The sequence below is a fragment of the Taudactylus pleione genome, unplaced genomic scaffold (genome assembly GCF_031769625.1).
Source record: "Taudactylus pleione unplaced genomic scaffold, aTauple2 ptg000707l, whole genome shotgun sequence".
In the NCBI taxonomy this organism is placed as follows: Eukaryota; Metazoa; Chordata; class Amphibia; order Anura; family Myobatrachidae; genus Taudactylus; species Taudactylus pleione.
Window position 1 is genome coordinate 508,039 of NW_028285109.1, and position 18,423 is coordinate 526,461.

Consider the following 18,423-nt stretch of genomic DNA (forward strand, 5'->3'; position numbering starts at 1 on the left):
GTAGCAGTGTCTATGGTCAATCACCCGTCTGCGAGTTTATGCAAATTGCTTGCAAACTCCTTCCCTTGTGTAGATCCATGTGGCCAAAAGTGCAAGGGCCAAGCCGCCCGTGCACGCTGTAATACTGATTGATGCATCCTAATATGGTATGTCACCATCGGTCTCACCATGGAAAACTGCATCAGTCCTATACAAGGTGCAGTTTCTCTGTCTGACCATGGCCTAATAAGCTTGCGGCTGTGTGTCTGTGTACGCAGCTGCTTGTACTGACACTCCCAGAACACTCCCATAATATACCCAGTGAACGGACCATTTTAGCGTGCACCCCCCTAGTCACCGCCCATCTCTATTCCGCCACATTTCTGATACCATTTGAATCAATCGCAACAGCACCTTTGTGCGTTCACTGGGCCCGATTCACACTTGAACGCTAATGCAATGGCAACTGCGATCATGTACAGAGCTGCTGTACAAAAGTATACTAAAGAATTTTCTGCATACGGGTCGCAGTAGTATGCTGAGACACGTCCCAAAAACGGCTATGTCATGCCTGCGTTTTTGCCGCCACTCCCCAGAACTGCCTCCAAAAGGTCCCTAAGTGTCAATCACTTTGCAAAGAAATCCTCTCTGTGAGCGACATCGGTAAGGTACCTTGGCACGTGTGCAGTCTACCGATAATCACTGAACTGTGTAAATATTGGTTTATTGCCCACTCTGTGTAACGCATGCTTTGCCGGGGTTATCAAATGTTTTTTCCCATGTGTAGTTGTAAATAATGACTCAACTACATGAACATCGGCATTGCGTGCGGCTCTAACCAAAGTGTGAATGGAAAGGACGCACATCGGATGGCTTGGAGTCTGGAGATGATCAGGGGACTTCCTGGTGGGATTTAGCTGCTTGAACCTTGTTCCTTAACACTTGTCCAACGTTAGAGATGCTTCTACTGTGATCTTCTTGTTTTCAAACCCTTACAGTAAACGGATCTGATTTCTATCCATGTGCATGTGCCTTTTCATGATCTTGGGTTTACTTGGTACATGCACCAGATACCTGCAAAAGTGTTCATGAACAAGAGACAGTGGAGAAGATCACGCTCTAAGGCAGATTTTCTCCATTTCAAATTTATGCTGTCATCCTACAGTGCTGCCCTTTCCCTCTCTAAATAGTCATATTTCAAGAACCTCATCTCCTCCCAGTCCTCAAATCCCCAGCGTCTCTTCACCACTTTCAACTCCCTCCTCTGCCCTTGACTTTGCTACCTACTTTACATCTAAAATTGATTCCATACATCAGGACATTATATCCCACCAGTCCCCCAGCTCTCCACCTCCTGCTATCCCGGATCACCCCTCCCCATCCATTTTACCGACTCTGACATCCGTCTCCCCTCTATTTGGTGAGGAAGTCATGGTCCTCATTCGGACCTCACCCCCTTCCACTTCCCCCCTTGACCCTATCCCTTCCGGCCTCCTCCACTACCTCTCTCCTTGTGCCTGCTCCCATCTTGCCCACCTCCTAAATATCTTCCTATCATCTGGCACTGGACCTGATTGACAGGAAGTGCCGTTTGTGGGTGGTTCACATGTCGTTACAGGGTCGTGCATAAATTAATCTCAGCGGTGTCGCACGCAGTCGGGCGTCTCTCTGCGTGCAGGAATCTCTCAAGTTCTGCGGCAGGGTCAGGTTTACCCTTAGCTTACAAGCAGCTTCGATGGCACTTGATCCTAACACTCGCTCCAACTACCGTCCCATCTCTCTCCTCCCTTTTGCCTCCAAGCTCCTTGAGTGTGTTGTTTGCAACCGCCTTACCACCTTTCTTTCCTCCCACTCCCTCCTTGACCCTTTTCAGTCTGGCTTCCGTTCTCTCCACTCCACTGAAACTGCCCTCACAAAAGTCAGCAATGACCCCCTTACTGCTAAATCCAAGGGTCACTACTCTATGCTCATTCTCCTTGACCTCTCTGCTGTGGACCACCCTCTCCTGCTGCAAATCCTTCAATCCCTTGGTCTATGGGACACTGCCCTCTCCTGGTTATCCATCTTCCTCTCTGACCGATCCTTCTCTGTCTCCTCTCATGACTCCTCTCCCACCCCCCACAGCCTCTTACCGTAGGTGTTCCCCCAAGGTGTTCTTGGCCCTCTCCTATTCTCATTCTATACGTCCTCTCTAGGTGAACTCATCAGCTCTTTTGACCTCCATTAGCTCTATGCTGATGATAATCAGATCTACCTTTCCTCCCCTGACCTCTCTTCCTCTCTCCTCACTTGTATTTCCAACTGTCACCCCACTATCTCTTCCTGGATGCCCCAGCGATTTCTTAAACTTACTATGTCTAAAGCTGGACATACACTATACAGTTTTCTGTCAGATATCTGTCCAATCTGGCTGGTTGGAATGAAAACCTGGTAATGTATGGGAGCAAATGACAGTCCATTATATGGTTTTAAAAACTGAAAAAAGGACAAAATAATTGTTCAAATTGGTTACATTTGTGTGTTTTACCCAATTTGTCTGAACAACCATTTTTTGCTATTTTCCATTGTTTGTGAGCATATGGACTATTGTTATTTGCTCCCATACATTACCAGGTTTTCATTCCAACCAGCCAGATTGGACAGATATCTGACAGAAAATTGTATAGTGGATGCCCAGCTTAAGACTGAGCTGATCATTTTCCCACCCTCCAACATAGCCGCACTTCCCACCATCTCTTTATTGAAGGCACAACTATCTCCTCTAGCCCCAAAGTGCGCTGTCTTGGAGTTATCCTGGACTCATCCCTCTCCTTCAAACCACATATCCAGAACCTCTCACAGTCCTGTAATTTCCATCTAAAAAATATTTCCAAGATTAGACCCTTTCTCATCTAGGATGCCACTAAAACCCTCACATACTCACTGGTCATCTCCAGATTGGACTACTGTAACCTCCTCCTATCTGGCCTCCCCAAATCCCATCTCTCTACTCTCCAGTCTATTCTCAATGCTGCTGCTCGGCTCATCTTTCTCTCCAAACGCTCTACATCTGCCTCCCCTCTCCTACAAGCCCTCCACTGGCTCCCCTTCCCTTTCAGAACCCAATTCAAGGTTCTCACACTCGCTTACAAAGCCCTCAGCCATTCCTCTCCCATTTACATCTTTGACCTCATCTCCCTTCACTCTCCTGTCTGCCCTCTTCGTTCAGCAAATACAGGCCGCCTTTCATGCCAACTATTTCCTCCCACTCCCGCCTCCAAGATTTTGCCCGCGCTGCTCCCCACTTTTAGAACTCTCTCTCTCTTTCCATCAGACTCTCCACCTCTCCACAATCCTTCATTCGGGCTCTCAAGACCCACTACTTCATCAAAGCTTTCCAGCTCTCAGCTTGCTGCCACATGCTCCTTCCTCCCTGTCTACCCCATCTGTGTCACCCCTGTCTGCCACTCCCCTTTAGAATGTAAGCTCTTATGAGCAGGGCCCTCTACCCTCGTGCTTCCCCTTACTTTACTTTCATGTACTTCTTGCTCCCCACTAGGGCACCTAACGCTTGGTTGTTTATGCTCTGTTGCTTATCTGGGTGTTAGGGTTGCTAATGTAGCAATGTATATTATCCTGGTCTTCATCCTGTATTGTATTGTACTTTAAGACACTGGTCAACCTATTTGTTTATGTACTCTGTAAGGTGCTGAAGACTTGTGGCGCCATATAAATAAATTATAATAATATTAATACATCTGGTACATTATGATGTATAGCTACGGCTCACAAATGTCAATCTTTCAATCTGCCAGTTCTGGTTCTCTTCTATGAAGCACCTCCTCTAGGTTCTCTCGCTCCTATACTGCATGCACCAGCTACTCTTCCAGTCTGTAAAGCTCCTCTTCAGTCCTGAGCTCAGCACACATCAGACTGGTAAGCTATACACACTTACCAATCGTCCGCTCGATGTGTCTGGGCTGACATCACAACTGGATGGTCATTTAAATTTGCCTGCCAGTTGAGATGTCAGTGCCGGCAGGTTGCCCGTACACACAGCATCTGCTGTGCTGCAGGGCCAATATGTCTGTTAATGACGTCATTCACAGACATATCAGCTAAACACACCCGCCTATGCACTTGCAATATATCGCCAGGTGTGTATCCAGCATTAAGTCTGTGACTTCAAATGTCTTGTTAAACAAGTCATTGTTCTCAAACTTCTCAAATATCAGGACTTTGGTCAGGAACAGCCGGGGAACAGACAGAGCAGAGGATTCCTGGGAGGCACAGGTCTGAAATGCATTTTGTGACATTTAATTTTACATTTCGTTAACGTAAAAAACTGAAAACTTATCATGACAACTAATATATGTGATGAGCCATACTCCTGTCTTATGTATGCTGCACCACCAACATCCAAGTTGTAAAACCCTATCACCTGTGACAATACCTTGTGATTTCAGGTAAGACTTCAGAGTGCAAGGAAACATTATACATTTTGTACGAGACTCAAGAAACAACAGGATCGAGTCACAGAAAACTAGACACATTCATAAAACATAGAAGTAAACTATGTTTAGCTTATTTAATAATGTGTCTTAATGACAAATGTAATAAGGCAAAAGATCAGAACAATCGAATTCCACCTTTTTATTAATAAAGGAAAGTTATACATTTGTACCATATTTTCAGTAAATGCATTTGGCTTTTAACCTTCAGACAACTATACTGATTTGTGTACACTCAGTAATAACTTTTACTGAATCCACTGTTTTATCTATCTGGCTTCCTATTGTGTGTCCCCCTCCCCCCACACTGATTGCTTTTCACAACACTCCACTGTGCCCCATCATCTTCTCCTCCCTCTTATCCTGCTTCTTTTCTCTGCATCCCTTTTTCCTACCAATTTGCCTGTCCTTACCTACTTTCACCTACGCTGCCAAAGCTTCATCCCACCCCCCTTCTGCCTACCCTGCCAACGCTTCATCCCACCCCCCTTCTGCCTACCCTGCCAACGCTTCATCCCACCCCCCTTCTGCCTACCCTGCCAACGCTTCATCCCACCCCCCTTCTGCCTACCCTGCCAACGCTTCATCCCACCCCCCTTCGACCTCCTCTGCTAACTTCCTACACTGCTAAGATCAATGTCGTTTTAGCTCCTATGGTCTCTCATCACCCTCTCCCTCTAGAACAGGCCTGACCAACCTGTGGCTCTCCAGTTTTTGAGAAACTATAAGTCCCAGCAAACCCTCCCACCGATCAACTGGTAAAGCATGCAGGGACTTGTAGTTTCACAACAGCTGGAGAGCCACAGGTTGGCCAGACCTGCTCTAGAATGGAAACTTCACGCACAGGGCCCTCTAGCTAATGTCTCACGTCTGTCCTCCTTGTATTTTTCTTTCATGTCTTATGCAGATGTTTCTGTATGAATTTCATCCATGCATTTATTATTCTGCTAATCAGTGTCCATGTCCTTACACAGTATGCTCACTGTTCTCAGGATTATCCTAACTTTCAGTAGCTGTTTGCTCATAGTATAACAATGTACTGTGTATTCGTAATTTAAGTCTGTAAATGTGTCCCTTCCACCCCCATATGTACAGCGCTGTGGACACTTTATGGCATCATATAATTAAGGTAGTAATAATAATAATAATAATATGATCTAGACAGAATAGTTTATTTGCATTAACCTTTGGATTAATAGCTCAGGTCAGCTCTATGCTTAGGGTAATAGTTTTCTGTTGTATCCATGAAAATAGCAACTTTGCATAGATAATACAAAGACTTTAGGTAAAAAGCGCAGATGGAAACCCTAAACATACAGGCTTAAAGTCTGAAGCTGGAAACACCTTTAAATGAGTAATTTCATGCTGAAAAGAAAATGTTTTCCAGAGTCACCATGCTATTCCTCTTCCAGACTAGAGTGACAAAGCAAAATCTGTGCTCTATTGCTAAAGGTCAGTGGCTTAGGAATAAACTCACAGAAAAGGAGAGGAACAGGAAAAGTGACATGGGACAAGTTTTCTGCAGTAAATAACTAACATGATGTACAGGTATTATTCTGCTGCTGTTAATGTAAATTCAGGGTGAACGCTATTGTGCAAGTTGTTCCAGGAACTCACATTGGCTTGGTACTGCTCTAGAATGAGATGCCCGGGAAATTCAGGTTCAGGAACAGAGGAGAATCGTTGTATGACCAAGAGCAGTGCCTGGAGCCCGACCAGACGCAGCTGTTCACTGTGATCTGTGGCAGCCATGAAGGACATGCGAATCAGATCTTGCAAATGCAGCACCAGGAAATCCCCTGAGAAACGAGAGGTTTACTTATTACCAGTGCTTACTTACTGTACATTCAGTGCATGAAAACAAGGCTGACGCATTACTTGTTCTCCACATTAACATATTTGGTTTCAGCCTGTAATAATCATTTATTTGAAATTATATATATAGCATAAAACTGCACATTAGCATTAAAACAGGAAAAAGTTACAAAAACATTGTCAATAACCAAAAAGATTACCCAGGTCAAGGAACTAAGGGCCTGATTCAGAGCCGGACGCAATTAGCGCTCGCTTGTCCAGAAAATAGGGGTGGCTATTCAAATCAACCGTTCGCTCTTTGCGGTCTGTTCACGCCTCTAGGTCTGAACGAGCGAACAAAACTTGTGGTCGTTTTTTTTAAAAATACGTCCCCTGGCCGCTCGCATCCTACGTCATGTCCGCTATTTATTAGATTAATCGAGTACATCGACCAGGGTATGAACTGCTCGCTATTCTTGGGGTTGGTTTTTGCTACCACAATTTTGCGAGCAGTTCTGGCTATAAAATAACCCAGTGACGTGGTCAATGACGCTGCTGTTTTAATTATGCGCACCCATAAAACGCCCGTTTTGATCTTTAAGCACGCCTGCGTTCGGATCTCCACTCCCCGTTTTCGAGCACCTTCCCCTGTTACCACCCACATACGCCTACTCCTGTCACTCAAATTATCAGGCATTCGCTATTTTGCGAGCACATGAATTTCGACCGCACTGACTGGTTCGCGCATGCGTATAACGATCCGTACGCATGCGCAGTTGGGCAAACATCGCTCGGAACGAACGAGCGGCCGCTTACGAGCGGCTCTGAATCAGGCCCTAAGGTCCCTGCTGAATCTATGCTAATATAATAAGAATGTCTAGTCTGTTGGCTTGCTCCAAGTTGGCGCAAAAACCACTGAATTTTCATATTGAAGTGGAATCTCCTAGAAATAATCTGCACTTTGTTTCATCTCGATCCGTCAAGTTAAAGCTGAGCAATAACAAAAGCAACATTTATTGACATCATCAATGCAAGAGATAGGTGTGGCACCATGCGCGCGGCCGGTAAGGGGTGAGGTGCTTTGCAGTCTGTGCACAGGGCACACATTGGTGTGAGTGGTGGGTGAAGGCACTGCTGCCACCAGTCTGTATAGTGCTGCTGGGCACGTGAGCCACTTCGGCGACAGCGCCCCTAACCAAAGTAATATAACTAGAACACCTCAAATAAAATAAAAATGTTGGCAGCAGCAATTTCATCGTTGGCGAAGCTGGCGAGCAACATCTAGCATAGAATAGAACAGTTTAAGGGAGAAGGAAAAGCTGCAAGGAAACACAGGTCTTAAGACCTGTCAAATCATTTACATGCTTGGTGTGAGCACAGGACCTGATTCAGACCCGCTCGCTAAGATGTGTTCGCTCGTAGCTGGCCGATTTGCACATTCTGCGCATGCATACGCATCGCAGTGCGCGTACCAGTGCGAGAGATCGGGAAGCCTTCGCTCGCAGCGCATAGACAGCCCAGCATAGACAGCCCAGCAGAGTGAGTGACAAGAGAAGCCGTTTGTGGGTGGTGACATGGGCTGGCTATTAACAACGGGGGAGTGGAGGTGCGAATGCAGGCGTGCCTGAGCGTCTTAATGCCGTTGTAGAGGCGTGCATAATTAACAGGCAGCGTCATTGTACACGTCACCTGGCTGTATTTCACACTGAAGTAATCGCAGTGCTTGCGGCAGGGTATAGTCAACCACAAGCGCTGCAATCGCATCGGATGGTACCCGATGTACCGATGGTTGCATACACTTCCTGGAGATGATGTGCGCAAGTGGGCGTCTTAAGACAGGCCGGTGGGCGTCTACATACACAAAGTAATCGCACGCCAAGACATAGAGGGCGTGCTTATGCCTTGCGATCGCCTGCCATGCTGGATGTGTGCTGGATTTGCATACGCTGGGTGCGTGCGTACACATCTAGCGAACGGGTCTGAATCGAGCCCTCAGAACTATGCAGTGTCTGCTCAACCCGCAGTCAGCACTAGAATCACTTGTTAGTATGATGAAACAAATAACTTCCATCATTCGGGATGATGGATCACTTTTTAATATAGCTGAGGAAAACTGTTAAAAGAACGCTACAATACAGTTGAGAATCTATTCTATTTGTATCACTCACTATCTGGCTCTTTGTGCTTCATCTCCTGAGCCTGCACCATGTTGAAGTGAGCACCTCCCTCTTCCACGCACTCTGATACCAGCAGACAAACGCACTCCATGGAAAACACTCTGGTGTGCCAGCGAGGACTAACCGAGAGGGCCGAGGCCTCCTCCTTCTGAGATGTTAGTACAGAGTCAGAGCAAAACTGTTCACAGTCATCCTCCTGAGTAGTATCCACTGAGGCCATTGCTGCAAAATCTGAAGGGGGCAAAATACAAAAACACCTCCATTTTATTAAAGCCAAGAAGAACACAACTATGAGCCAGAGTACAAAAACATCTTTTACTAGATTGTGCAGAGGGTGACGGAAAGGTGTCCCTTTAGTTGCTGCTTCATGATGTTCATACCAGACTCTTGCTTACCTGCAGAAGCGGAGAGAATGTCTTTATGCAGCCGCAGCCAGAAGGAAAGCCGCCTCAGGCCTGTGCAGCTCTGCATGTGTAGCAGAGTCTCTTTCACATCCTGCAGCAGCTGCCGGTCAGTCTCCCTGTCCAGAAGGCTCAGCAGGACTCCTTCCAAACCAAGCTCCCGCATATTTATATCTGCTCACCAAGAGAAACATCAAACAACTTATAATACAGCAGCAAAAAAGTGATTTTGTCATGAAAGCTGACAAACAAAAACCACAGAAAAATGCAAAGAGTGGCAGGAATAAGGCTGGCTACACACAGAGGCATCTTTCAGCTTGTCCTAAGTAACAGCATCACTGTCCAATGGGGCCGCACAGGTGGCTTGTCACATCAGATTATACAGGTTTTATGGCACTGCTTGTTCAACAATGCTTAGTAATAAATAGATGACGGCTAATCGGTTACCAAAGACAGCAAATAATCCACATAGGTTATAAAAGGGGGAAAAAAAAGGCGCTGTGTTGGGAAACTCTAGTAATGATTATAGGAATGCAAAGGATTAAATGTATGTTCTTAGTAACCAATAAATTGTAATAATATATATAAGAGCTATCACTTATAGCTGCCCCTCAAAAACTAGGCAGTCCCCTGGTTGCAACATATATAGCAAATATAAATAAAGAGTGTTGCTAAAAAATTTAACTAGTTTGATTGTGTGTTATATAAACCATAAACGCACTCTTATTTGAAAGAAATAATGAAAAAAAAAAATGACATATAGAGCCGTGTGGTCTTACATAAAAATATTTCTAATACTTAATTTCTACATGTTAAAAACACATACAATTAATTATAATCTATACAAAGCATTTGTAGCTCTCAAAAACCTTCCTAATTTCTGGAAAGTATTTTTCACTTGACACCTGCTACTTCATTCAAGATACTAGTTATGTATAATCAGCGGCATGGAATGACTCAAACAGTGCCTGCTGTTATTCTGTTTAAAAGTTAGTATAGTTATAGTTTATATAATCTGGACCCAGTAGTTTTACAGCGGTATAAATAGTGATGTATTCTTGCTGTATATCACAAAATAAAGTCCAGTACAACGTTCATCATAATGCTTTAGAGGAACCTACCCAATGGTATGTAGATGCTGCAGCAATGGAACTCTGCCTCTGAGGAAGCTGTCTTACGACAGGGAAACGCGTTAATCGACACACTGACACTGCTATTGGGACCCGTTCTTGATACCACGGAGGAACTGTTGTTACTCTCACAAGCCTTTGGTTTTAATACAACCTGTATCAAGCTGTCTACCTGTTCCATAGTGGATGAATCCACTCCAGCTCATCATGCACTAAGCTGCAGCATCTACATACCATTGGGTAGGTTCCTCTAAAGTATTATGATGAACGTTGTTCTGGACTTTATTTTGTGATATATAGCAACAATACCATCACTATTTACACCGCTGTAAAACTACTGGGACCAGGTAATACCAACTGTGGTAACTATACTAACTGTAAACAGAATAACAGCAGGCACTGTTTGAGTCATTCCATGCCGCTGATTATACATAACTAGTATCTTGAATGAAGTAGCAGGTGTTAAGAGAAAAATACTTTCCAGAAATTAGGAAGTTTTTTGAGAGCTACAAATACTTTGTATATATCATAATTCACTGTATGTGTTTTAAATATTAGAAATATTTTTATATAAGATCACACGGCTCTATGTAATTTTTTATTATCTTTCAAATAAGAATATGTGTTTATGGTTTATATAACACACAATCGAACTAGTTACATTTTTTAGCACCACTCCTTTTATTTATATTTGCCAAATAATCCACATGCAATGTTATATTTTCTTAGTGCTTGATGATTTCTAGCAAACACAAAAAGATTATCAGATAGAGCTTGCAGTGTCAGCAGGACTTCCGTGGGGAGGAATTGGGCGGAATACAGGTCTTCCTTGTTAAAGGCAGATTAGGCACAAATTCATCTACTTTGCAACTGAAGTGGAAATAGTACATTTAATTTAGCAGTAGGGATTTACACGAGGTGAAAGGACTGAAGGTGCATTTACAGAGTAGTTCCCTATTTTGTTGGATCTATGCCTCAGACAAAATGACTTATCTGAGCATTGCTTCATCTCTGACAGCACCTGACCAACCATTAGTCTGATCAGGCTGCAGCCTACAAACACAGGACTTAAGAGATGCCAGTCGCGCCTCCAAACCCTCTACCCTACTGGGTAATCCAGCACAACTTAATCTTTCTGATGCGCAGGGCGCCATGTACCTGAAAGGGTCCTGATCAGCTAATGATGCTGTCGAGAAGAGAAGAGAAGCAGGAAGGAGCTCTCATACTACAATGACTCTCACAGAGTGCATAGGACGGAGCATTAATGCTGCTAAGTAAACAGTAACAATTAAATGCTTTTGCAAATGTCCGACGGACACGCCGAGGAGGGGAGGGGGTGGGCGGGGGTGTCACTACAACACCAGTTATTCTTATAAATGTATCTTGCCACAATTTTAAGCACTATGTGGAACATGTATTTAGCCTTCTACAGAGAACAGTTTCCCATAGCAACCAATCAGCTTCTGAATATCATTTTATAGAATGTATTTGATAAATGCTAGCTAGAAGCTGATTAGTTGCCATGGACAATTTCTCCACTTGTCCTCCTCTCCACTTTTTAGAAGGCCTGATACATCAGCTATATTTTTAGGATTTCCTCTACAGAAACCAGTAAGAGCATTACGCCGTTATCTTTTGATGAAAGGCAGGATCTTTTCCACTGCATAGCTACTAATATTCAAAATTTTAACGTATGGTCATTTTAGGCCAATCCATTCGTCTTGAGACTTGTGCCACCCAACTGTAAGGCAGTGTTAGTAAATGTCGGAAAAGACATTTCCATGTTTAATTATGACAATGTGTAACATAAGGAGAGGTGACTAACTTGCCTCTGATGGCACCTTTAGAGAGGAGGCAACATAGTGCATCTAAAGAGTTATTATGGCATCTATATGTATAGATCCCCAGCTTACTCCCAATAATTGGCTGGGGTATTGGTGGTCTGGTCTTTAGAATACTGCTTCCTCCGGTAATTTAACAGCTTAGCTCCAAAACGCGTTACGGATAGCTTAAATTGCTGTTATACCTTCCACTGGATTCACAAGACTGTGAAATTTTCAATCCTGCATTCCATCTACACCCTCCAAGTGAGAAGGAGCTAAGCTGTTAAATTACCGGAGGAAGCAGTGTTCTTGACATCACCGCTGCCCGGAGATTACTAAACTGCAGCTAGAGTGAGCTAACCAAGGAGCGTCACTCATTACCCGCTATCAGGCAACCGCAGCTTATACAAAGGTAAAGACTGGACCAGCAATACCCCAGCCAAAAATTGGGAGTAAGCTGGGGTCTACACCGGGACATCTATAATCCTTTACTGTTGCTGACGCTACGGGACTTTACTCCTCTATACAATATATATATATATATATATATTTATATCCACCTTGACATGGGTGATCGCTTTTAGATCTTTATATAGGATTGACATTTCCATTAATCCCAAACATCTATTACTATGTTCTTTATTTACAGTGGGATCAATGGTATATAAGCCTTTTAATGCTCTTGATTTTACAGTTAGCCAAGTGCTAGTTTGTTGTTTTTATGGTTATAAATAGGGATATGCAGGCTTGGAAAGGTTCAAATCTGTACGCTGAGTTCGGATTTTTCCCTCCAAAAATCAGGTCTCAGAAAGAGGCAAAACGTCATCTTTCATGGACAAACATCATCATTCCTGGACAAAAGACCATGGAAGATGATGTTTGTCCATGAAAGATGACATTTTGCCTATTTCTGAGACCCAATTTTTGGAGGGAAAAATCAGAACTCGGCCTACAGATTCGAACCTATCCGAGCCTGCATAGCCCTAGTTATAAATAAATATACCGTTTGGAATTTGTAAGCGCCCCCTATGATATGCCATTAGACAAATCTTATACTTGTTTTAGCTATTTTCAATTGTAACTTCAGATACATTTATTGGGAGGCTGCTTTGTTTTAACTTAGATAGTCTGTATCAGTTCTGATTGCGCCTAGTTTAATTTGTTTAAGTCTTTGGACAATGTTAACAGAGTACAACTGTGAATCTGGCTCATCACTGTGCACTTCTCCAAAAGCACAGAATTAGAACAAAAACTTAAGTGCATCCAGCAAACAAGGAAGAGACAATTGTCTGGGAATACAGAATAAAAGCATATTGTATATAAAATTAGAACACCCAAAATACAAGACACAACTGATACTTCCTACAAAATTATTGTTTAAAAAAAAAAAAAAGACAGACAAATCGGAAGCTGGAGAACATACAGTATATGAGGAACTACCCAGACATACAGAACTTTATACACTTATTTCTTTCCTTTTCTTTGCCCCTTAATAAATTTGATTTGGCTGTTTCATAGCAGTCAGGAGCTTTTCTCATATCCATCTAGCCCCGATAATGTAAATTAGCTTTCGCCCACTTTTATAAGATTAATATGTTCAGTTTTTATAAAATGTACTTCGTGGCCAGAGGTCACCAAGTACATTATGGGGGGTATCCCATTAGCCGCGATAACGATACGTTTTCTCTGGAGAAAACTTTTCAGACCATTCCCCCGAATATGTTGCTTATCGCATGTTTGTGTGCTCCTGTTTATCGTGCTATTCTATTGCAAAAGGCGCAATCACACCTTCGCCCGATAATTCCTGCATGGATGGCAGGCGATAAGTACAGGTGAAAATGGGAAATCAGCCTGTACCCCCCTAAAAAAGTAAACTAAGGTAGGGTAATGGTATAGAAGTGTGTTAGTGGCCATAATCCCAGGGTTTGGAGTACTTATCGTGTGTTAATTGGCTGTTATATTTTTTCTAACAGTGAAAAAATGATAGAAATCAATATTTGTTGGCCAAAATAAATACTATAGTTAAAATAGGGGTACATTAATATGGGTGTAAGTATATTTTTGTGTCAAAGGGAAGGTTTTTTAAAAAAAAATTCAAAATACACCTGTCACTTGCACCAGCAATCCTAAAACACACATGTCCCATCCATACAACTGTCCCACTACTTTAAACCAATTTTCCAACACTTTACTTTTTCACCCAAAAAATGGCATGTTATTATTGGCCAAATTAAGATAATCCACGTGGTTCTGTACCAAGGGCCAGATTCAGAGTTGGGAACAGAGTAAGATACAGAAAGTAACTGTGCACCTGGACAAACCATGTTGCAATGCAAGGGGTGCACATACATGCATTGCTTTTTTTTACATGCAGGGTAAATACTGGCTGCTGTTGCATGTAGCCCACAAATACTGCACAGCTTTATTCTTACACTGCACTTTAGATGCCAGTTTGGACACACCCCTCCCAAATCTGAGTGTCTGCACATTTTACATCTGGTCCTCCTGCAGTGCGGCATAGATTTACCAAGGTACATAGGGCCTGATTCAGAGACGGACGCTCTGAATCAGGGCGTTTTTGTGCGGCCTCCAGGCAGCTCTCTTAGCTGCGGGTGACCACCCACAGCAATTGCGAGTGGCCAGGATGATGGTCGCAATGGTCAAGAACATCGCGGTCATCTGGGCTTGCGACGAGACCCTTGTGGTAGGGTCTCTTGGCCGCAAGCCCCAGAGAGCTTCCGACTCTAATAGAGCCAGAAGCTTTCCCACTGACATCACTGGTGATGTCAGTGGGGCCGCCCACAAATGGCAGGCATTCGCTTGGGAACGCCTTTTTTTGTGAAACCACCACCACCCCCGCCACGCCTACAAAAAGGGCGAGCTATCGATCAACATCGACAGCCGCCCCTTTTGTAGTGAGTCACGGAGCGAGAGAATTTCACTCTCGCTCCGGGGCTTGTGCGCGCAGTATGGTCGCTGCGCGTGCACAGAGCCCACCTTCGACCTGTTTGCGTGCGCTCAAGCGCTTGCGAGCGGGTCTGAATCAGGCCCACAGTTACTTGCTCTTTCTTACTTTATTCCCAACTCTGAATCAGGCCTCAAATCCTGACAATTATAGCTGAATATAGAGGTTTTGCACAACTTATCACCTGCTCAGGGGTGGTGAAAAGAAAAAATGGGTTATGGGGCTAAGTGGATACACCCCTGTATGTACTTTTAGAAACACTAATGGTGCATACACACGGTCAGATTATTCTTCAGATCTGAACAGTAACCATTTTAAAAATTGTTCATATCTGAAAGAAAAATCTGACATGTGTGCAACGATGAACGATGCGCGTTCCCGATTGTCAGATAATGATATCTGACATCTGATGTGTTTGCAGTCAGTTTTGGACGATTTCCATTCATTTTAATACAGTGAAAAATCGCTCAATCGTTTGCAAATCGTTCATCTGACCGTGTGTATGCACCATAAGGGCCTGATTCTGAGTTGGTCACATTGCCGATGTTCATGTAGTTGGACAATTATTTGCCACTGAGCATGCGCAAAAAGTTCTGCGAAGCCCCTACAACGCATGCGTTACACAGAGTGTAACACAATTTTGGATTTCAGATTGCACCAGACACCATATATGCCCTTGTATATTCATTCAAAGAACCCCACAATAATCACTCTTTCTCATTTGGAAGAATGGGGGTGCTACTACGGACAAGAATCATATCACAAGTAAATAAAGAGAAAAAAAAAAAAAAGGAGAAATGTCCCTTGTAGTGCACTAAACAACAATGATACATAAAATATAACTTTTATTAATATAATTAATATCTGAGGACTAAAAAGCGAAATATTAAAAAGGGGAAAATTGTGTGTAATGTAAATGAAATGTGTTATAAAAAATGAAGAAAATAGCTATGTACCTTTTTTAAGGGAGTGACGCAGTAATAACATCTAAGGGTCACAAATAGGATCATATATTAGACCATTTTGGGAGTAATATAATAATTAGTTAATGTGTGAAGATCAATTTGTGAAATGATAATATATCTCCATATTATGAAACTTGAATAATATTAATCTCCTGGATTCAAGAATATATTTACCTTCCTTAATCACACATTTCATGGGGAACCTAGGTTTTATGATTTTCCTCTCTTATTCACTTGAATCTATCACATACACTTTCTTTTTATTTTATTTTATTATTTTTATGAAACACATATGCACTTGTCTAACAATTCCATTTGTCTTTTAATTGAGGGATATGTATTTTTGAACTTTATAGATTTATAATTATGTAGACACACATAATACTGATAATAGAATATCAGTAAGTTCACCACTAATTTGCAACCATGCGCAAATGAGATAAGCATCTCTCAAGATGATGCTGAAGCCCTCTCCATATTGGAGGATTTAAGGGATCTATCTGTACAAGAATCCCAAAAACTGTCTGAAAATAATCTTTCTCAACGACTGATTGATACTCCTCAAGTTGCACTGAAAAAGAAATCCATATTTTGCCCAGATTTTTCAATATGCCCACAAATTAAGGTGTACATGGATCTGGTTAGTAAGGATCTGAACCATCTTGAAATTATTAAAGAAACCAAAGAATCTGAATTCAATATGACAAGAAAGGAAAGGGAAGCCCTAAGGGAAACCAAACGATGGGATGATATAATAATCAAGCCATCGGATAAGGGCGGTAATATAGTACTTTGGCCTTGTGACCAATATATAGATGAACTGAATAAACAATTGGGGGATACCTCGTGTTACAAAAAATTAACGTTTAACCCAACCCAGAACTTTCTTGATTTATATAATGATATGATAGGGATAGCGAGGAGGAATGGGGTAATCTCCAAGAAAGATTATGAATATTTAAAGAAAGACAACCCTAGAATACCAACTTTATACTTGCTTCCCAAGATTCACAAAAATGAAACAACCCCCCCTGGGAGACCCATTGTCTCAGGAATGGGAAGCCTTACAGAAAACGCAAGAAGATTCTTGGATGCACACCTGAGAGAACATGTTTTAGCTTTACCATCGTACATCAGGGATACATCTGATGTCCTGAGTAAAATACAAGATGTCATACTGAACAAACATACGTGGCTCATCACCTGCGATGTAGAGTCTCTACACAAGCATTAGCCATGAATACGGTCTAAAAGCGGTTGACTATTTCCTGAGCATGGGTCAAGAAACAGACTTCAACAAGTTTCTGATATCCCTGTTGAGATTCGTCCTCACCAAAAACTATTTTGTGTGTAACAACAACTTCTACCTCCAGGTACGAGGGACTGCGATGGGGACTACGTGTGCCCCCACTTACGCTAACCTCTACCTGGGGTGGTGGGAGAGAGAGATAGTTTTTGGTGAGGCGAATGATGTATATACGAGCCAGATCATACTCTGGTTGAGATATATCGATGATCTCCTAATACTATGGGAGGGAGATATACAATCATTCCATGAATTTCTAATCAAATTAAATAACAACAATTTGAACCTCAAACTAACGTATGAAGCAAGTACAAAGAGCATTAACTTCCTTGATGTCACTCTGAAAATAGAGGAAGATGGACATCTTTCCTCAGATTTATACCGTAAAAAGATCTCTACAAACAGTATATTACACAAGGAGAGCTCACACTTTCCCCCAGTACTAAAAGGCCTACCGAAAGGGGAGTTTTTACGTATGAAGAGAAATTGTTCTGAAAAACAAACCTTTCTGAAAAGGTCGGAAGAACTGACCAAGAGACTGAGATGCCGGGGGTATAGTAATAGAATGATCAAACGGGGATTCAATGAAACTCACAAATATACAAGAGACCAATTATTGACACCCAAAAGGGAGAGCGGCCAGGATGAGACTGTCAGATTCATAGGGACTTTTTGCAAAGAATGGAGATACATCCAGAATGTCTTACAAAAACATCTGAGTATATTAGACACAGACAATGATTTGGCTTCCATTATTGGAGGAAGAATACCAGTGAGCTGGAGAAGATCTAAGAATTTAAAAGATATTCTAACAAGAAGTCATTTGGAACCACCGACCAGACAATTGTATTTCAAAAAGGGATCCAGACAATGTGGAACATGCAGAGCATGTCCAATTATGATCCCGATGGAGTCGTACCGGGACAGATTCAACAAGGAATGGCATATTAATGAATACATCACTTGTAATACCACAGGAGTGATCTATAACCTACAATACCCATGTCATAAGAATTATATCGGGAAGACTAAAAGATCTTTTAAAAAGAGGATATTTGAACACGTATACAGCATAAGAAATGCAGAAAGAGATCGTAGATTGTTCAAACCTCTGACTCCGATAGCGAGACATTTTCTTAAGTATCACGGAGGAAACCCGAATGGATTACGAGTGTATGGGATGAAGAGGATTAATCTAAATATCAGAGGAGGGGATGTAGATAGGGAACTACTGAGGCAGGAAACCCGATTAATTTTTCTTATGAATACCGACACCTATGGGTTTAAATGAAGAAAATAGCTATGTACCTTTTTTAAGGGAGTGACGCAGTAATAACATCTAAGGGTCACAAATAGGATCATATATTAGACCATTTTGGGAGTAATATAATAA

General features: G+C 42.5%; 1 protein-coding gene across 3 annotated transcripts in view; it reads right to left on the minus strand.

The window, feature by feature from the left end:
- HEATR5A (HEAT repeat containing 5A) overlaps positions 1 to 18,423 on the minus strand; it is a 169,861-nt gene that overhangs the window by 40,871 nt on the left and 110,567 nt on the right. For all 3 annotated transcript variants that reach the window (XM_088456611.1, XM_088456610.1, XM_088456612.1), the window contains 3 exons: positions 8,836 to 9,015; positions 8,432 to 8,671; positions 6,087 to 6,268 (listed from right to left, as the gene is read on the minus strand). In XM_088456611.1, coding sequence (XP_088312737.1) covers positions 6,087 to 6,268; positions 8,432 to 8,671; positions 8,836 to 9,015 — 602 coding nt within the window. The remainder of the gene's footprint in view (positions 1 to 6,086; positions 6,269 to 8,431; positions 8,672 to 8,835; positions 9,016 to 18,423) is intronic.